This window comes from Apteryx rowi, unplaced genomic scaffold (genome assembly GCF_003343035.1).
Source record: "Apteryx rowi isolate R43461 unplaced genomic scaffold, aptRow1 scaffold_205, whole genome shotgun sequence".
Taxonomy (NCBI): domain Eukaryota; kingdom Metazoa; phylum Chordata; class Aves; order Apterygiformes; family Apterygidae; genus Apteryx; species Apteryx rowi.
This window is the reverse complement of record NW_020448364.1, coordinates 1503286-1519840: the sequence shown is the minus strand read 5'-3', so window position 1 is coordinate 1519840 and position 16555 is coordinate 1503286. Positions and strand designations below refer to the sequence as shown.

At 47.5% G+C, this 16555-nt stretch overlaps 1 protein-coding gene across 1 annotated transcript; it reads right to left on the bottom strand.

Annotated features, from left to right (window-relative positions):
• Nucleotides 1-1656: 1656 nt before the first annotated feature.
• LOC112965183 (gallinacin-5-like) lies at nucleotides 1657-11548 on the bottom strand. Its single transcript, XM_026063956.1, has 4 exons — nucleotides 11468-11548; nucleotides 10385-10471; nucleotides 2629-2755; nucleotides 1657-1878 (listed from the first exon to the last, which is right to left on the bottom strand). The coding sequence occupies exons 2-4, from the start codon at nucleotides 10440-10442 to the stop codon at nucleotides 1863-1865; spliced, it is 201 nt and encodes a 66-aa protein (XP_025919741.1). The 5' UTR covers nucleotides 10443-10471; nucleotides 11468-11548; the 3' UTR covers nucleotides 1657-1862.
• Nucleotides 11549-16555: the final 5007 nt, after the last annotated feature.

Sequence of the window (16555 nt, the reverse complement as noted above, 5' to 3'; positions counted from 1 at the left end):
CTGGCGACAGTGGCTTGGCATGAACTGTCTGCCATGGACAAAGCCATTTTTCTGGCATAGAGAGGAGCAGGAACCAGTCGTACACACCGATGGGATATTTGCCTCTTCCTCTCCTTTCGGCTGCCTCGTGTAGTCAGGCAGTGTGTTAAATGCAGGAACGTGCAGCATATTGCGCACCTTCTCTCCCTTGAACATTACAAGGACATTTTCATTTGTGCCAGGATGACTATGCACGTGACATSCAAAGAAGTGGTAAGTTTAAGAATCTCTCTCTAATGGCTATTCAGATGAGGAGATAGTGACCAGAGAAATAGTGAGAAGGTGAGAAACCATTCCCATTTTTTTTAATCTGAATCAACTGCTTCTGAAACTATTTTCCCTTGTGCAAAACACACAAAGGTCATTTAACAGAAGAAAATCTCCATGTAATGCTRTCCAAACTGAAGGTGGCTATTGAAGGAAGGTTTATAAGACTTATAATGGCAAGCCCTGGAGGTCTGGAATTGATTAAGAGAATTCTGAGATTTATAGGAATTATTATTTGATATTTCAAAAAAGGGCCAAAGTCCAGGAAAGGGAAAAASCAWGGTGGGCCAGGGAGGAACAGGCATGGAAGATAGAGAAGCAGGGCCAAGCGGWTGAAAGCAGGCTGCTGGTCAGCACCCTTCTCYGGCCATGCCCTGCACCTCATCACCACAGTCTGTCCTATCTTCCTRTTCAGCTTTATTCCTTACTATTTSTTGTATGAACRTGCTGTCTATGCTGTGTCTTTGCTCATGTCCATGATCCTCTAGCAAACTTCAAGCCAGACTAGCTGGTGAGTCTGAGTACGGGCTATGGGAGGGAGTACCAAGAGTGCTGGGCCAGCGCCAGGAGAGAGCAAAGGGCTGGGAGTCAAACACTGGAGAGACAAAAGGGTCTTGGGGCTGACCCCAACCCAGCCCGGGCTCCTGAGTGACCCCGTGGTGCAGCCCCAGGTCCCAGTTCCCCCCATGACACCAATGCCCAACACAGCCCCAGGCTGCTGAGTGACCCCCTGGCCCAGCCCCATATCCCAAACCTCCCATAACACCAGCGCCTAATGCAGCCTAGGCACCTGCATGACCCTCTGGCATGGCTCGAAGTCTCTGTTTCCTCAGGGGCAACTTGACCCCAACCCTTGCTGGGCCCCACACAACCCACTGGTGACACCTAACCAGGCCCCACAGCCCCTGCGGATGGACCCAGGGCCACCTCAACCCACAGAGTGACATGGCCCATGAAATAGCCTGAGGGGAGTCTTGACCTGGCCTGGCACCCAGTGAACACCCCACGTGCTCCCATTGTGACCAGGGAAATTTAGGTGATGGTGATGATCTCCAGGAACCTGGGCTGGGGTGGAAAGCCATAGCTCCTTCTGTCTTCCACATTCACCCATTTTCCTGAAGACCAAGTGTGAAAACAGCCATGGGAGAGAGTTGGCGAGTCCTTCCCACACAATCCCTTTGGCCCTGCTCTCTCTCGGGCTACAGAGACTGCAGGGTGACCAGCTGTGATGTCAACATGTTGTGTCCCAAGGGAGACCCCCCTTCCTGTCTAACGGAGAACACCCTCCACAGATGGTACATGTCAGCATGCTTCTCCCCCCAGGATGCACACAAGCCACAGAAACACGGATGTCAGCCACAACATTGTATTGGGAACAGGGCAGGCACTTTCCGTGGGGTGCGGGGCCGTGGCCCGGCTGTCCTGGGTCACAGTCATCCTTTGCATCTCCAGGGGGTGCTTGATGCCTCCATGCAGACGGCTCCAGGGTCACTGTGAGAGGCAAGTGGTGGTTCCCAAGGGCTGCTCAGGAGGGAGCATGGGGAGCCAGGATGCCATCAGGGATACCATCGCCTGCAGGAGGAATGGTCTGGCAGTTCCTGGGCTGGCCTGGGCTCTGTGCATCCAGTGGCCTCTCCAGAAGCACCTGTCTCCCCTTCGGGGCATTTCTAGACAACAGTGGTGCAAATGCTACCTAGAAAAATGTCCTGTGTTCACAGGGTTATGGGCTGAGGGGACAGGTGTCCTGCTCTCAGGGAGCAAGTCTGCACTGCTAAAGAGAAGATCTTGCCATGATGCAGCCAAGCATCGCAGACTGGCTATCCCCATGCTCCTCACCACTCACCCCCAAGCTGCACTGGCCCATCCTGTGCTGTATAGCTTGGGGTGCTGTGCCCTTGGGAGCCCATGCAAAGCACCCATCACGGAGCAAACTAACGAAGGAGCATCAGCACAACTGTAGGGATCAAGTGCTCAAGCTCTCTGCCATCTCCTCCTGTTTCCCTGGAGTTGGACACGCTGCTAGGGAGGCCACGTGCTGGAGGGCTGCTTAATGCACAGAGCATGGCCAAAGAAGGGGCTGGTGGTAGCCAGGAAAGGGCCTCTGCTCTCTGCAGACAGTGGCGGTACTGGCCAGCAGCCATGGGTGGGGAGGTTTTAGAGGATACTGGTCACTGCAGCAGCTCGTGAGCTGGGCAGAGCAGCAGTGGGTGCCCAAAGGCTTCTCCCTTCCCTTGGGCTGGGTATTCTCCGCTCTTTCTCCGGGGACCTGACCTATAACCCCAACAAGTAACAACGGTTGCCCTTGGGGAACCCTGAACCTACATCCGGCAGCAGAAGTCTTGCAGGGAGCAGATGCCAACACGAGCGATACCCAGTGGACACGACCCGTGAGAGCAGAACCCCCCACGGCGCTCACAGTCCTGGGGTGTCCCACGAGAGAGGGAGAAGCCTGCAGAAGAGAGCAGAAAAGGATTTCTCCAGCACAGTCCTACCGAGCAGATTAAACAGAGCCTGAGGCCCCAGCATGGCCAAAGTTTGGCCCTCCCCTGACTCACCCCGGCACTGAAAATCAGGACAGGTGGCTACAGCAGAAAGCAGGGCAATGTCTATGGCTCTTTGATGGGACATGCTCTCTACCCATCCAGCAACAACATTTGGGAGACGTTCACTTTTCAAACGTGCTGGTTCTCTCAAAGCGGGGGAGCAGGATCTGCCTTCCTCCCCACCTTCTCCGCTCTAGGGACTGCTGCTGCACAGAGTGCTCGTGACTCTGAAAGGCAGGGGCCGGGGGGTGAGTGGTGAGCTCAGGGATGAGTGGTGAGGAACGTGGGGGCAGCCAGTCTAAGGTACCACGGAAGGTGGCGCAGCCCTTCACTGGAGCATGAGAGCACATGTTACAAGGTCCCAGGGTCGGGTCACAGCTGCAGAGCTTACAGCAGGAGCTTTTACAGATATGGGGCATGAAGGGCTCCAAGGGGAATGCCATTCCATACACCCAAAAGGAGAAAATACAGCTTGACTCACAATCTCAACAAACAAAGAAAAAAAAAAAATCTGTACTGAAAGGTTCGGCCTCTGTTTTCATTCATCTGCATCTTTTCAATAGGGAAGCCTCACTGCAGCATCAGAAAATCCCTCTGCTTTTGCCCACCCCTCTTTCATTGGTATCTTACCTGCTGCTCCATGGAGCATCAGGAGGAGAGCACAGAGGAGAGGCCGGACCCGCATCGCTGGAAGTCAGCTGGGAGAGTCACAGCTCTGAGGAGAAGAGAAAGCAGGGCAGAGACGGGCAGGGGAGTCCCTGAGTGCCTGTCATGGAGCATTCCTAGAGGGACAGGACTGCGGAGAGAGGAGATCCCGTCCGGGAAGAGATGTTACCAGTTATCCGGTGGAGGACGCCTTCCGCAGCCGCAGGGTCAGAGCCGTCCCTCAGCCTCCTTGGCCCAGGCAGCAGCAGCAGCAGTTTGGTCCCAAGCAGCCAACTCCACGTGGCAAAGGACAGCCGGCTTTCTCAGTCTCTGCCACCCAGGCAGTGTCCCTCGCGATTGCTGACAGCCAAATGTCCAGCCCAAAAGCACGTTCTCGTTTGTTTTTTCTTCTTGTCAGGGAAAACAAGGCACCGCTTTCATATTCTGACACCTCTGACAGGAATTCCAGGGCCTTCAAGCCCCGAGTCTTGTGTCATCCCGCCTTGCGTAAGAGACGTTTGGCATTGCGGTTTGCTGAACGCATCTTGGGACACACTGCATCCCTGTTCGTTAGACCTTGGCAAGCAATCCGCTTTCACAACACCAAACAGCTCTGTATTCCTCTCTTCAAGTGAAACATACTCTCTATGCTTCACTTGAAAATTGCTAGGAAGAAGCCACACGTGATGACATCTCTGTTCAGCCAGCAGTTCCACGAATGACAAGTTTTAATGATTGCTTTGTCTCATAAGAGTTTGCTGTATTTAATTCATCATTGGTTCTCAACATATTGATGGTGTCACCTTCATTGTTGGCTTTTTCAGCCTCGTTGCATATATATTTGTTTATTACTCTCCCTGCCAGGCCTTATATATAAGCGTATATATTTGTATATTATGTATATATTTGTTACATAAATATACTTATATTCCAACACCTCAGCATATTTCATTGCTCTGTCTTGTCTCAATTTCTCTCCCTAAAACACACTACATTACACAAAATATTTGCAATTCTGTCTTCAGGCAGATTGCTTGGTAGCAAAACACTGCCCAGTGCTGGTGGTCTGAGCAGGGTGCTCAGAAGAGCTTTTCATTCTCTCCACACCAAAACTGAATTAGTGCATGTCTGAAGAACAACGGCACAGAGATGTTGCTAATTCCCATCTTGGCAAGGCTGTGTAGGGAGCTTGACCACCAGGTGCAGCTGCCACCAGCCCCACTCCTCCGCCAGCTCTGATACCACATCTGCCTAGCAGACACAAAGATCTTTATCCAAGGCCTTTTCAGGACAAGTGGCAGTCCTTGCCTAGCAGGAGAGGGCTGTGCTGCATGCCTGACTTGGAGGTGCCCCTTAAGATGTTTGGAAGAGCATTCGCGATCTCCCCAGCCACCGGGGGTTGCCTGCTTGGGATTTTGGTAGTGGAGGTTGGCAGCTTTCTTCTTGCACTTCATCGAGAAGCCAGGTCACTGTGCGATCAAACCACTGCAGAAAAGGTGGAAGACAGCAGCTGCATGTTTGGAAGAAGCAGAGGGGCCAGGGACCCAGCAGGCTGTTCTAAGGCCTTGCAGGGAGAGCAATATCCTCTCGCAGGGTCTCACCTGTGATGCAAGGTTGGTGCCTGTGGGGGGACCCAGAAAGAGGCCACCAGCCACTGCTTTTGCAAGGCGCTGTCCTGCTTAGAACAGCTTGCCAATGCCTACTGTGCTGTATAAGGGGACTGAGGCGATACAGCTGAATTGAGCACACGTCGTTATGTATCAGGGACAGGAATCATACGGTCACCAGCACATTTTGGCAGTGGCAAAGCTTTTGGGCCAAATCCCCTCCATCCCTTCTTTCCATAGCAGAAGGAACACAAGTCACTTCACCCTCACAGTGATGTCTAAAACAGGTCTGGTGAATCCCACTTTAAAAATTCCTATTTCTCTTGCATAGTCTAGAGAGGGAACTTAGCATGACCAGCTGTGACAGACATCTGTATCAGTCATCTAACGTTAAGTGAAAATGAACCCACCCCCAGATGATGAGGGATTCTCTGTACAATCTTTCCATCTATTCCCTAGTCTCTCCTGCAACAAGAAACCTGATAATTCCACAGACCACTACTAAGGAGACAATATTTTTGTGCATTGAGCTTACAAGAAGGTACTGTATGGATGTGAAAGTCAGTCACCTTCCACAGTGTTTCAGATTCACTCAAAACAAAAATAAGCTAGTAAACTGATATCAGGACCTGCTAGCTCAGTTTTACCCCTGAGTAGCTGCATTCAGGCTCAGAACCAGGGCTGGTCCTGCTCCCATACACACACAAGTCCTCCCTGAACACTTGTGTGTGCTCACCTGGAGGTGAGGCTGAGCTCACAACTCCACGTCCTGATCTTCCGAACACAGTAGAAAACTTGAATAGAACGACTATGTCACTGCAATAAATAAATTCAACCACTCATATGACCATGGTGGATGTCAGTCCATGCCTGAGCAAAAATAGTACATAAAAGAGAGGTCCAGTGCTGTTAGCACTGCTGTGCCTCTGTGCGAGGTGCTGGCAGCAGCCGTCTTCTCCAGTGAGGGTCTGTGTGCAGCGAGGGTTGCTGGGACACAGAGGTGAGCAGATCTCCCATTCTTCACGCCTTTGCACCATAAAACAGTATCCTTTCTCAGACCCTGCACAGAGAGAGGGGCTGTGCTAGAAGAGTGACAGCAGTATCATTTGGGGGTGTATCAGAGTCCTAGTGGCACAAACAGTGATTCTGCAGGACCAGCCRTTCCCTAATTCTGCTAATAGGTTTTGGCCTATTTTTCACTCTGAGCTGGCTCYAGAAGCCATTCCCCAGCCACAAATGCAAGGGCAGCTATTTGTGGTGGTGCGCTCAAAGTGTGATGYTACAGTATTCTGCCTGATGCTGGCTACAGATCCTGGATGGTCTCCAGAGMTGAATCTAAAATATCAAGGGCTGGGTTCTCCCTGCAAAATCCCCAGTGTCTGTATAAAATATTTTGTGCCATTCCAGTTTGTGCAAGAAACATTCAGCTACTGTGGATTGAGCAAAACTTCTTAGGACATAAACTGTAAATTGCTGGGTTTGTTCCACTTGGCAACTTCCTCAAGTTTCTCTCCAGGGGTTTCCCTGCAAGGTGGGTGTTGCCCCAATTTCCTGCCCTTCTCAAGGCTGTGGTTTCAATGGCAACACTCTGAGTCATTTGCAGAAACATCTGCTYTGAAAGGAGGCCAGATTCTCCAAGACAAATGGCAAGCTCTGGGCTTAGAGTCRTTGCTTTGCATATAGACACCTGTGTTGCTTCCCTTAAAATCCAGCCATTAGTGATCCTACCTTTGCTGAGCATCCCTGAGTGCCAACTTTCACACAGGCAGTGGGAGAGCTGGGGGTGAGCTCCTGCTATATTTCAGGGTCCCGTCTATTCTTCTTACTTCCTAAGATGTACCCTAAGAGCAACTATCACAGTCTGTYCACGTTGCTAACCCCCAGACTGTGCCTAGGATTATTTTGGCACAGTGCTAGTTGGCCTGGGCTAGATCATTAGCTCAGTCCCTGGCACAGTTTTGGTCAGGGCTAACTTGCATTTTCCTTGACACTGCCTGGACTCAGGAGAGAGCATGAGCATGACCGCTGTTAACAGGCATTTTAGATGAAGCCACCCTGCCTGGATGCTGAGAGAGTTTCGCTGTACCCGCATGAACTCTGCCATGCCAGTTGGTCTCAGGGCTGTAGCCACCGAGTGCTAGTCTGAAGGCCAAGCTGTCTGCACAAGGATGCTCTTGGCTCTGGAGTAGCAGCTGGGGAGAAAGAGGAGTCCATTGAGCAACCTGCACATTCTGAGTTTTCCATCAGGGTTCAGGCTGGGACAGGAGAAAAGCTCTTGGGGCATGAGTGATCGAAAGAGCAGAGGTACTGGCCTTTTGCAAAAGGCATCTAATTGTCTCAGGCAGTGTCTTATGTCTGACTCTAATCTCCTGATTATCTACTGCAGCTGACACACTTTTTGCAGATTTACCCAAAATTTACACTGGCCAACATAATCAAGGGTAGAATTAGGCTTCAAATCTTAAAATGGTGTCACCTGACTTCTGTTRTTCTCCTCAGTGTGAATTTTACTGTTTCAGTTCCCTTAATGAAACAGAACTGCTATGTCCAGGTCTGAAAGCTCTGGAATAATAGATGGGAACCCAAAGTTTTCACAGTGGAGGTGCTACGAAGCACCACACCAGGCAAGAATTTCATACTCCCTACTGACTGAGTCCAGTTTCTTAGCAGGCAAGGGTCAAGAACATGACAGCATTCATTTAGTTGGCAACCCAAGAGGGAAGAAATGTTGATGACCTAAACATTCCTGGTAGGTTTAATCTGCTTTCAGAATTCTTGTCTTGTATTTACTTCAAATTTCTAAAGATGAAGAGTATTTCTAGAGAAAAGAATGATAACAACACACACGGAAGCAATACAATCTCCCCAGATTTTCTTTTTATTGAAAGAATGACAAATCCTTGATGACTGATACAACAGTTCCCTGAATCCAGAGATGCAAGAAGAAAGGAGATCATTCCCAGATCCCTGGAGAGTCCGTGCAATTTGTCAAGCTACAACCTACACAAAGGAAAATATTTAAGGGTTTTGGGGCTTATAGTGATGGGGAAAATCACTGCATTTCTTTGAAACCAAAGTCTAAACCAGAGCCACCTCCCCATTTTATACTGAAGTCAGATCTTCCTGGTTGCCTCCAAGACCACTACTTCCATATGGGATTTTCTGCTGCTGAGCTTTTGTGGGATAGTGATATGTAGCTAGATAAATGGAGTAGATTGCCAGGTTTTCTAATGCATGCAGGGCCCCTCCAGCCCTCCAGAATTTAAGTGAGAATGGGGAAAGTCAGGTTTGCCCAGTGAAGTCCTAAACTTACCATCTACAGCAAGAATGCCCAGGACGGCACACTCCCAGGTATCTATTGCCACGAGGGCATTTCCCRGGGAAGCAGAAAGTCCCACGATATCCACATCTCATAGAAACCCTTGGAGACCGAGTAAAGCCTGTACCATGAGAAAAGCAGGACACAGTTATTTCTGATAGAGCTGAGGTTTTGCATTTGTTAAATACCCATTCACTGAGACCAAGCCACACCAGATCCRAAAGTTATGATAGCCCTGATGCAACCTCCAAAGGAGGAGCTCTACAGGCAAAATAATCCAGCAAGTGCACTAATTYCTTCGTTGGATTTAATCTGTGTCTCCAAGCCCAGGACTCCCTTAGGAGTAGGCCACCATCTGCAGATAAACTCAACAACACATGCAGAATGACTGCATATATACTAGTAAATAAGGTAAGCCAGGGCTTGTCCTCTGGGTCTGAAGCCAAACACTGTGGCATTGCTCATATTCACACGGCTGAACTTTCTTCCCCACTAAAATAGGTTATCCCTGTTCAGACTGCCTCTTGGGAATGGTCACTTGCCTGTGCTATTTCCRGAACTGTGTTGGGTATTAAATGTGAAAGTGTTAGTTGTCAGGAGTGAAAATTGCACCAGGGAGCATGCTGCCAATTAAATAGCATGTTCCATGGCCTTGTTTGGTTTACTAATAGAGACTGTAAGCTGGCAGGCTGATGCTTTCTGGATGCATCTAACTTRCTGTGCATGTGCCATTTAACTACAGCTTCCCATCTGGTCCATGCAAGCACACAAAGTCCAGCATATAAAGAATGGAGAGAACGTGTTTCTGCAAACTGACCATGGATATTACTCTTGCAGAATACATCCAAGGTGTCCCTGGTGTGTTCACTGCACACGAGTTGTACAGCGCATACACACACAGCACTACACAGAAAATCCCAGACATGAATACAGGATTGCTGGGAAGACTGAATAAACATTTCTGGTTCCAATACCTATCCGTATGTGGGACACTGCAGAGATAACTGTGAGCAGTCTCAGCTCTCAGGAATATGTTCTTCCAGACAAATTTCCTTCTTGAGCATACCCAGAAGATAGCCACTGTATGCATCTTTAGGTTAGATAAGGACATAACAACAAACATTCTGGTCCAGCCCAAGGGACCACCTTGTCCAGCATCCTGTCTTTGACAACTGCCATAAGTGGAGGCCCAAATAAGAATAAGATTAAGCAAGCATATATGACACCTCTTCCACGTTCTTAGTCTTCTGCAATTCATAAGAGCCTTTTCTCATCCCCCCGAGGGACTTTCCGTCCTGTTCCCATAGGGCTCAACCCCAAAACTCTGTTGACACTTGTTTATGCATGTAGTGTCACACACTGTAATTGTGTCATTTTCAGGAATGGTGTTAATACATGGTTCCTTTTGCTGGACAATAAGGTGAGTTTGGGATTCTAGACCCTCTTGTGTCCCCCTTGAGGGCCTGACAACATCACTTATGTATGGCACGGGATTCTCCACCGAGCACGTCCAGATCTTAACTCATGATCTTCTGCTTCCCAACCCAAAGGCCCTGAAGCTAGGGATATTTGAAGAGCACGGGAGCAGATTTCATTTCTTCTGTGTAACTTAAGAACATTTGATTAAGAGTAGTTTGCTGAAGAGTGAGCCAGAGACAAAATAGGAGATTTAAGTATAAGAATCAACAAGCTTTAATGGGGAAAATGCTGGCACTGAATGATAATTTGGGGGTTTCTTCCAACTTAGACTGGATTTTCAAAGGAGCAGCAAAGGCACCAAACTACTGCTTGGACTTTCTGTCTGCTAATTTCATGTATCAGCAGTAATCTGCTGACAAGTTTTGAAGATATGTGTGAAGTTACCCTGCAGGAGGCTGCCTGGCCACTTCCCAAGGGAACAACAGTCCATTATGAGACCCCAGTAGCTGCTTCGATACGGTCCCTCATTTTCATTTACAGCTTACCTGCAGCCCCGTGAAAAACCACAAAGAGGAGGGCAAAGAGAAAGCAAAGGATTTTCATGGCAGAAGGCAGACCGGGAATTCCTGTCACTGCAGAGGAATGACACCAACACGTTAATAAGAGGGCTGCCCCCCCCACAACCACTGTGGGCTAAGGGGTGAAATACAGAAATGTTGTCTCAGATCAACCGCTGTCTATGCAACATCATGTCTATTGTCTTAAGAGTTCCCTGAAGCATACCTAGGAGCATGGCACAGGAAGAAACTTCTGTGAAGAAAGACACACTTTTAAATCCCCTTTTAATTATTGTATTAATTCATAAGGTGCTTATTCTAGATTTTCTGATACTTTCACTCCCTGGAAAACCCCACAGGAAGAATGACTACATTGCAATAATTCAGCTAGCCATATGGAAGTTAAAGTTATTCATTCATAAAGAAAAATAAAACAAATTTTGTTATATTTTTACAAAAGAGTGCAACATGTGTTGTCAAGCTTTTCCAAAAAACCCCCAAACCATAGAATTATATTTAACTGAAGCTCTTATTAGTCTTGTTACCCAGACTCTAATGTCTAAGCTCTGCACTATTCAGGACAGCTGTGGTATATTACAGATGTGGTAGTACAGATTCTCACGTACAGTTTCTTAACCATTTTTGCTCATGTGCCCTCCTGCCAAGCACTACAGGACTGCAGGAACATCCAGCCCCAAACTCTAACATTAGTACAAGCAATGCTTAGTGGGGTTTTCACTGATAAGTAAGTTCCTTTCACAATTAGCTTAAAATCCATTTTTTTCCTATTCTTGCTTAGAGGCTGCTGTTTTTTCTTCACCTCAAGAGCTACATGATTTCCAGGACAAATTTCTGGGGTTTTGTGCTTCCTTCCTCTCAGCTCTCTTTCTGCAGCCAACAAAAACTCTTTTCCCGTTCCAATATCCCAAGTGTCTAGAACTGTCTGAACTAACTCTTGGTAGATTGGAGTTGCTACACAGTTAAGGTCATATTAGTGTAATGCAGATATATATTTTTAAATGGACAGACTTTTTAGGAGAGGCTGAATAATGAGAAGATTTTGGTCATTACCAGGTAAGAGGATGCTCTAGGCTGGAACCGTCGTGTAGATCAGTCTCAGCCACCCAGATGCATTGAGATGAAGGAGCAGAGCTCAGCTTTATGCTGCTTCTGGAGGGTGGTGAAGAATGCTTATTCTTCACGATCTTCAAGGGCCAATCAGAAAGTCCCTGCAGCTTTGGTGGTAACTGGAGAGATCCAATGAATTATCTCCATTATTGTCTCCCAATGAGGAATCAAGATACCACTTTCAAAATATTGCAGCAGTGTCTCAGGAAGTGTGCTGAGCTGCACGCAAACCACCTTGGGCCACCTCTGCTTGTGCAACATTAGGACACAGCAATTTGCTCAAAGCTTCTGTGGCATATATTGTGTGCCTGCTGGTTGAAGCTTGGTGGCAATTACTCTCCAGAGAAATAAAAATACCTATATAGGCAGCAGTGCTCCTGGATGGTCATTCTATACACCTCATTTGGAAGCACATAGAGTAGTTTCATGTGGGATGTGGTCCCTCAGGGAAAATGGCAGATAGGGAGTAGGGCCTGGTGGGATTTACCTGGCAGATGTCTACTCAGGTGTTCACTCCTTTTTCCTACCACAGATCAGATATCGTTCAAAGTCATTCCCCTTGTTCACAACTTCTGGTGCTTGTGGAATGGAAGAAAACCATAAATCTGAAACTATTTTGAAGCTGCTCCATTTAGGTAGGCTTTGTGGTTAGCATAAGCAACACCAGTTATTCTTACTCAATTTAACTGCTCAGTGAGCACAGAAGAAGTATTTGCTAGTTGGTGGTCACATCTCCACTAGCGAGCTAACCAGCACCAGGCGTGTTCCCTGACCCCAAGCCTAAAAGGCACAGTTTGACCATGTCCATACTGTTAAACTCAACCTCCCAAACAGAGTGGCTGCACCTAAACTGCCTGATGTGAATAGTTCCTGGCCCATGCCAGCTTTTATTCTGTATCTGGAAACTGTAGGAAAGTGCAAGAGCCAAACCTGTGCCAGGTGCAGCTCTGAGAATGTCACAGTAGAAATGATTGTTCTCCAGTGCCCAGGTCCTGGTCATGTTTGATTTACCAGTATAGCTGTAGGTGAAGGGTTTTAAGGGCCTATGGCTAATTTATGGCCAGCTGTCTGGCCTAACCTTGCCTTTGCTCTTGTAACTGAAAATAAAAAATAAAGAAAAGTGGATTTCAATATAACATCATCTAGTCATTCGAGAGACAATGCAATGACTTCTGGTTCTAGGTATTCATTTTGTCTTCTTCAGCAATGTGCCTCAGGTTTTGATGAGGATAGTCATGTATATCTGCGTGTTATCAATGACCTGGCCAGTTATTTAATTCACCAAATAAATGTCAGCAGGAATTTCCCCTTGAATACCTCCTACTCTCTATTGAGGAAGAACTATCTCTCTCTGTTTTCACTGCTTTTGTATTAATTCCTTACAAAGGTAGAAGATAGGTCACCACAGAAAGAAAAATCATCAGCTGAAATTAGGTTAAGAGGACCTGAAATGACACTAGATGCTTATGTTTAGACAACTGCATCTCACCGTGTCTTTCAGTCATTGAAGTCTGCAGGGAAATGCAGCCAATGGGGCAGAGCTGTCTGTTGAGGGTGAGCTGAGGCACCCCCAGGCTCTGTGGGTCGTCCTGACCACAGGTTCAGTGCAGGTGCCACCTAACAGATATCTAGTGCTGTCAAGGATGCCACAAGGCACCCTCTGGCCTGTAACTACTGCTCCAGAAGAGCATGGGTCTTCCAAAAAACCCTCTGTCAAACCTCCATACCCTATGCAGACATCACAGGAACCCCAGGGCATCTCAAACAGCATTAGACGCCAGCATGTGAGGAACTGAATTGTCTCCTAGGTCTCTTCTGAGTATAATAGCAGCTTGGGCATCTATCAGACAGCTAATTTTGGTAAGATGAATCCCTCAGTGTTTCAGGATAGAGAGGGATGTAGGAGTAGTGAGGACAGAAGGGGTTAGAAGCACATGGTGTGATTGGGGGTAGCAGGAAGATGCACATGTCATATAAAGTGGGGCAGGTACACGAGGGAGTAGAGCAGGCAGTTGTGAGAAGCACAGCAAGGAGAGGTGGGAATGGCACAGACGCACACTCTTTGGCTGCTCAGCCATGTGGTGTCTAGGACCAGCCCCTTTCACGTGATTTAGGATGGTCGGTCATACAGAATTCTCCATTGGATGAATGAGGAAACCATTGTAATTCATGTAAAAGCAGTGTTTGAGCAGGGTGGTATTGCTGCACTCTGTCACCGAGGGATAAAAGACAGGGAAGGCAGCTTTCGGGTGCCACGTATGACCCTAAAGCATGTGTCAAACACAGGGGTGCAAATGCATCTTCCATGTTCTGCTTCTCTTTGCTGCCTGTAGGTAGCAGCGGCAGCTGGCTTGGAGACAGACATACAGCGTGTGTAATCCTCTGTTAGAGGATATCGCAAACCCATCTCTGCTGTTTTACAGCACAGCCTTCTGGGCCTCCGTGATATTGCCACAGTCGAGGAGAAAACAATCTCTGCTTTGTTAAATCTGTGGCAAATTTTCCAGTGTGCCCCTCATGTGAAAAGGAGGGGAAAGCAAAACCTGATCTGCCTGAAGTTTCTGGTGGCCACTGGGATTAGACCCTGGTGGCCAGCAAGATTAGACCCTGGGACCTTTTAGGAATGGGCTATTGAGAGAGATGAAACTGCAAGATCAGCACTGTTTCCTTTTGATGTGTCTTTTAATGCCCAGCCAAGGCCATTCTGACCTTCATAACGCCAAAAGTTAGTGCAGTGACTTCAGCAGAATTCTTCTTGATTTACACCTCTTGGTGTAACAAGGAGCAGAATATGGCCTTAAATTATAGGAGATGTTGGTCTGATTACATTTGCTCATCTAGCACAAATTGTATTGTTCCTGAAATCTCTCCAAATGCTGAGGTTTTTACAGACCTTGAGGCTAACAAAATGTGCATGGCTTAAGTTGTGGTTAAAGCTTTCTTTGCTGCCTACCCTGGGTTAGGTGCAGTTTTTGCACCTCCAAGAGCATGAAGCAGTCACTTAGGTTTTGTGAGTGATGAGTCCTTCTGCTAACACTCAGGTAACACTCTTGGCAAAGAGAGACTTATTGGAACAATAATTCTGCAACGCAAATCAAAGCCCAGGTTTTTGTAATTGCAGGGTGGACACCCCTTGGTGCACAAACCCCCAGAGAGACAGAGAAACTCCTCTTAGCCTGAGGGAGGCCTGCACAGCAGAAAGGGGATGAGAAGTAATATGTAGACAGTGTCCAGCTGACTCTTCCCACCCCTTGGACTTTCCAGGCACTGATCTCCCTCAGAGTCAGCTCTCCTCCAGGACACAGAGTCAGCATGCATTTAAGATTATATGAAAGCTGGGGAGTCTAAATATCCAACGAGAGACTCCAGAGAGTAATTGAATTAATTAAATACTTAATTAATTTAGTGTTGGAAGGATTTCAGCCTCCCAAAGGGTCCAGGTGAGCCCAGGATACACAGCATTTCCTGGTGGCCTCCTCAGCGCTTCAGAAGCCAAAGCCCCTGGAGGTTGACTCTGGTGGGCACCAAACTTTTAGATACTGAGGGAGATGCAAGAAATCCCACTGGTGTGTTTCCCAGAGGTGTCTCCATGAGAAAGCTCTCTGCAGCTGAAGTCCCAGCTGTCACTCTTGCATGGGCATTGCCTTCAAGCAGTCTGTGCCACAAGACCACCGGTTCTTCCAAGGGCTGCTCATTTGGGTTCACAGCTGATAACGAAAGAGAAAAAAAGGTTTACAGATTTATTGCTTGCAATTAAACACAACAATTAGCAGCATATTGCCCCTGGCCTGGCTCAAGACACTACTTACCATCCCTCTGACTACCTCTGGATGCTGTTTTCCCTTCTTCTTCCCAACTCCTTTCCAGCCCAGCTCTGGAGATGCCTTCTCTTCATATCTACACCCAAACTCTTTTTTCTATCTGGCTCCAGACCTAAAACTAGAGCACAGTGCATGCTCTGATCCAAACAGATGGGACAAAAAAAAAGTGTTATTGAGAACATGAGAAATGCTGCGCTGGGTCAGACCAGTGGCTCATCCAGCCCAGGATGCTTTCTCTGACAGCACCAATGTAAGATGCTGTTTAGGGAGAGCATGTGAGCCTGGGCATATTCTGTGGATCAGTCCTCTCATTTTGCCCTAGCATCCACGATTGCAAGATTAGGGATGTTAGAAGGGACACCATTGCCTTTCTTATCAATACCCTTTAAAGGACCTGCTGTCCATGAACTTGTCTAACCCTTTATGGGCCAGCTGGTGTTGTCTACACCCACAGCCTCCTGTACCAGCAATGTCCAGAAGATCACTACCCATGCTTAGCAATCTTGTTTTTTATTATAGCCTTTACTATCTGACCAAAGAATTTTCTGAGCATCTCTGCTGCAGCCACACCACCCCTACGTGCCCTCCTACATCTTTGTTGTCAGGGATTCCCCTAGTGGCTTCTTGTTTTCCATGCATTCAAAGAACTTTCTAATATCAGTTCAGGTGTCCTTTGCAAAGGGATCTTCAAATTTTCTTTCAGCCTTCTTTGTCTCTGACTTGCCACATTTTATGGGAGTTGCTGTTCTCCTCTGTTGACCACTTGTTCTCTGCTGTGTTCTTCCCTGTGAAAGCCTCCCTTGACTTGCGCTTCATGCCCTGCTGAGATTTTCTTAGAACTCTTTGTTTTCTTTTTGAAAAATATTTTACTGAGGTCTCTAACACAGCATTTTTAACAGCCTCCAGGCTGCCTGCATACTTCTTGCTCCTTTGGACTGCTCCTTTTACTGCTATCTTTTTACTCATTTTTGCTTTTTTGAGATAGAATATTCATATGTCAGGTGTATTTGGTCTTCTGCCTCCCACATCAGGGTTAAACCTAATTGTACTGTGGTCACTATAACAGAGCAGCAATCCCACAGATAATTTTTGAATTAGGTCCTCTGCACTACTCAGGACCAAATCCAGAGTGGCAACTTTTCTTGTGGGCACCAGGACTAGTTGTTCCAAGAAGCAGCCTTTTATTGCCTCAAAAGTTTGGTTTCTGCAT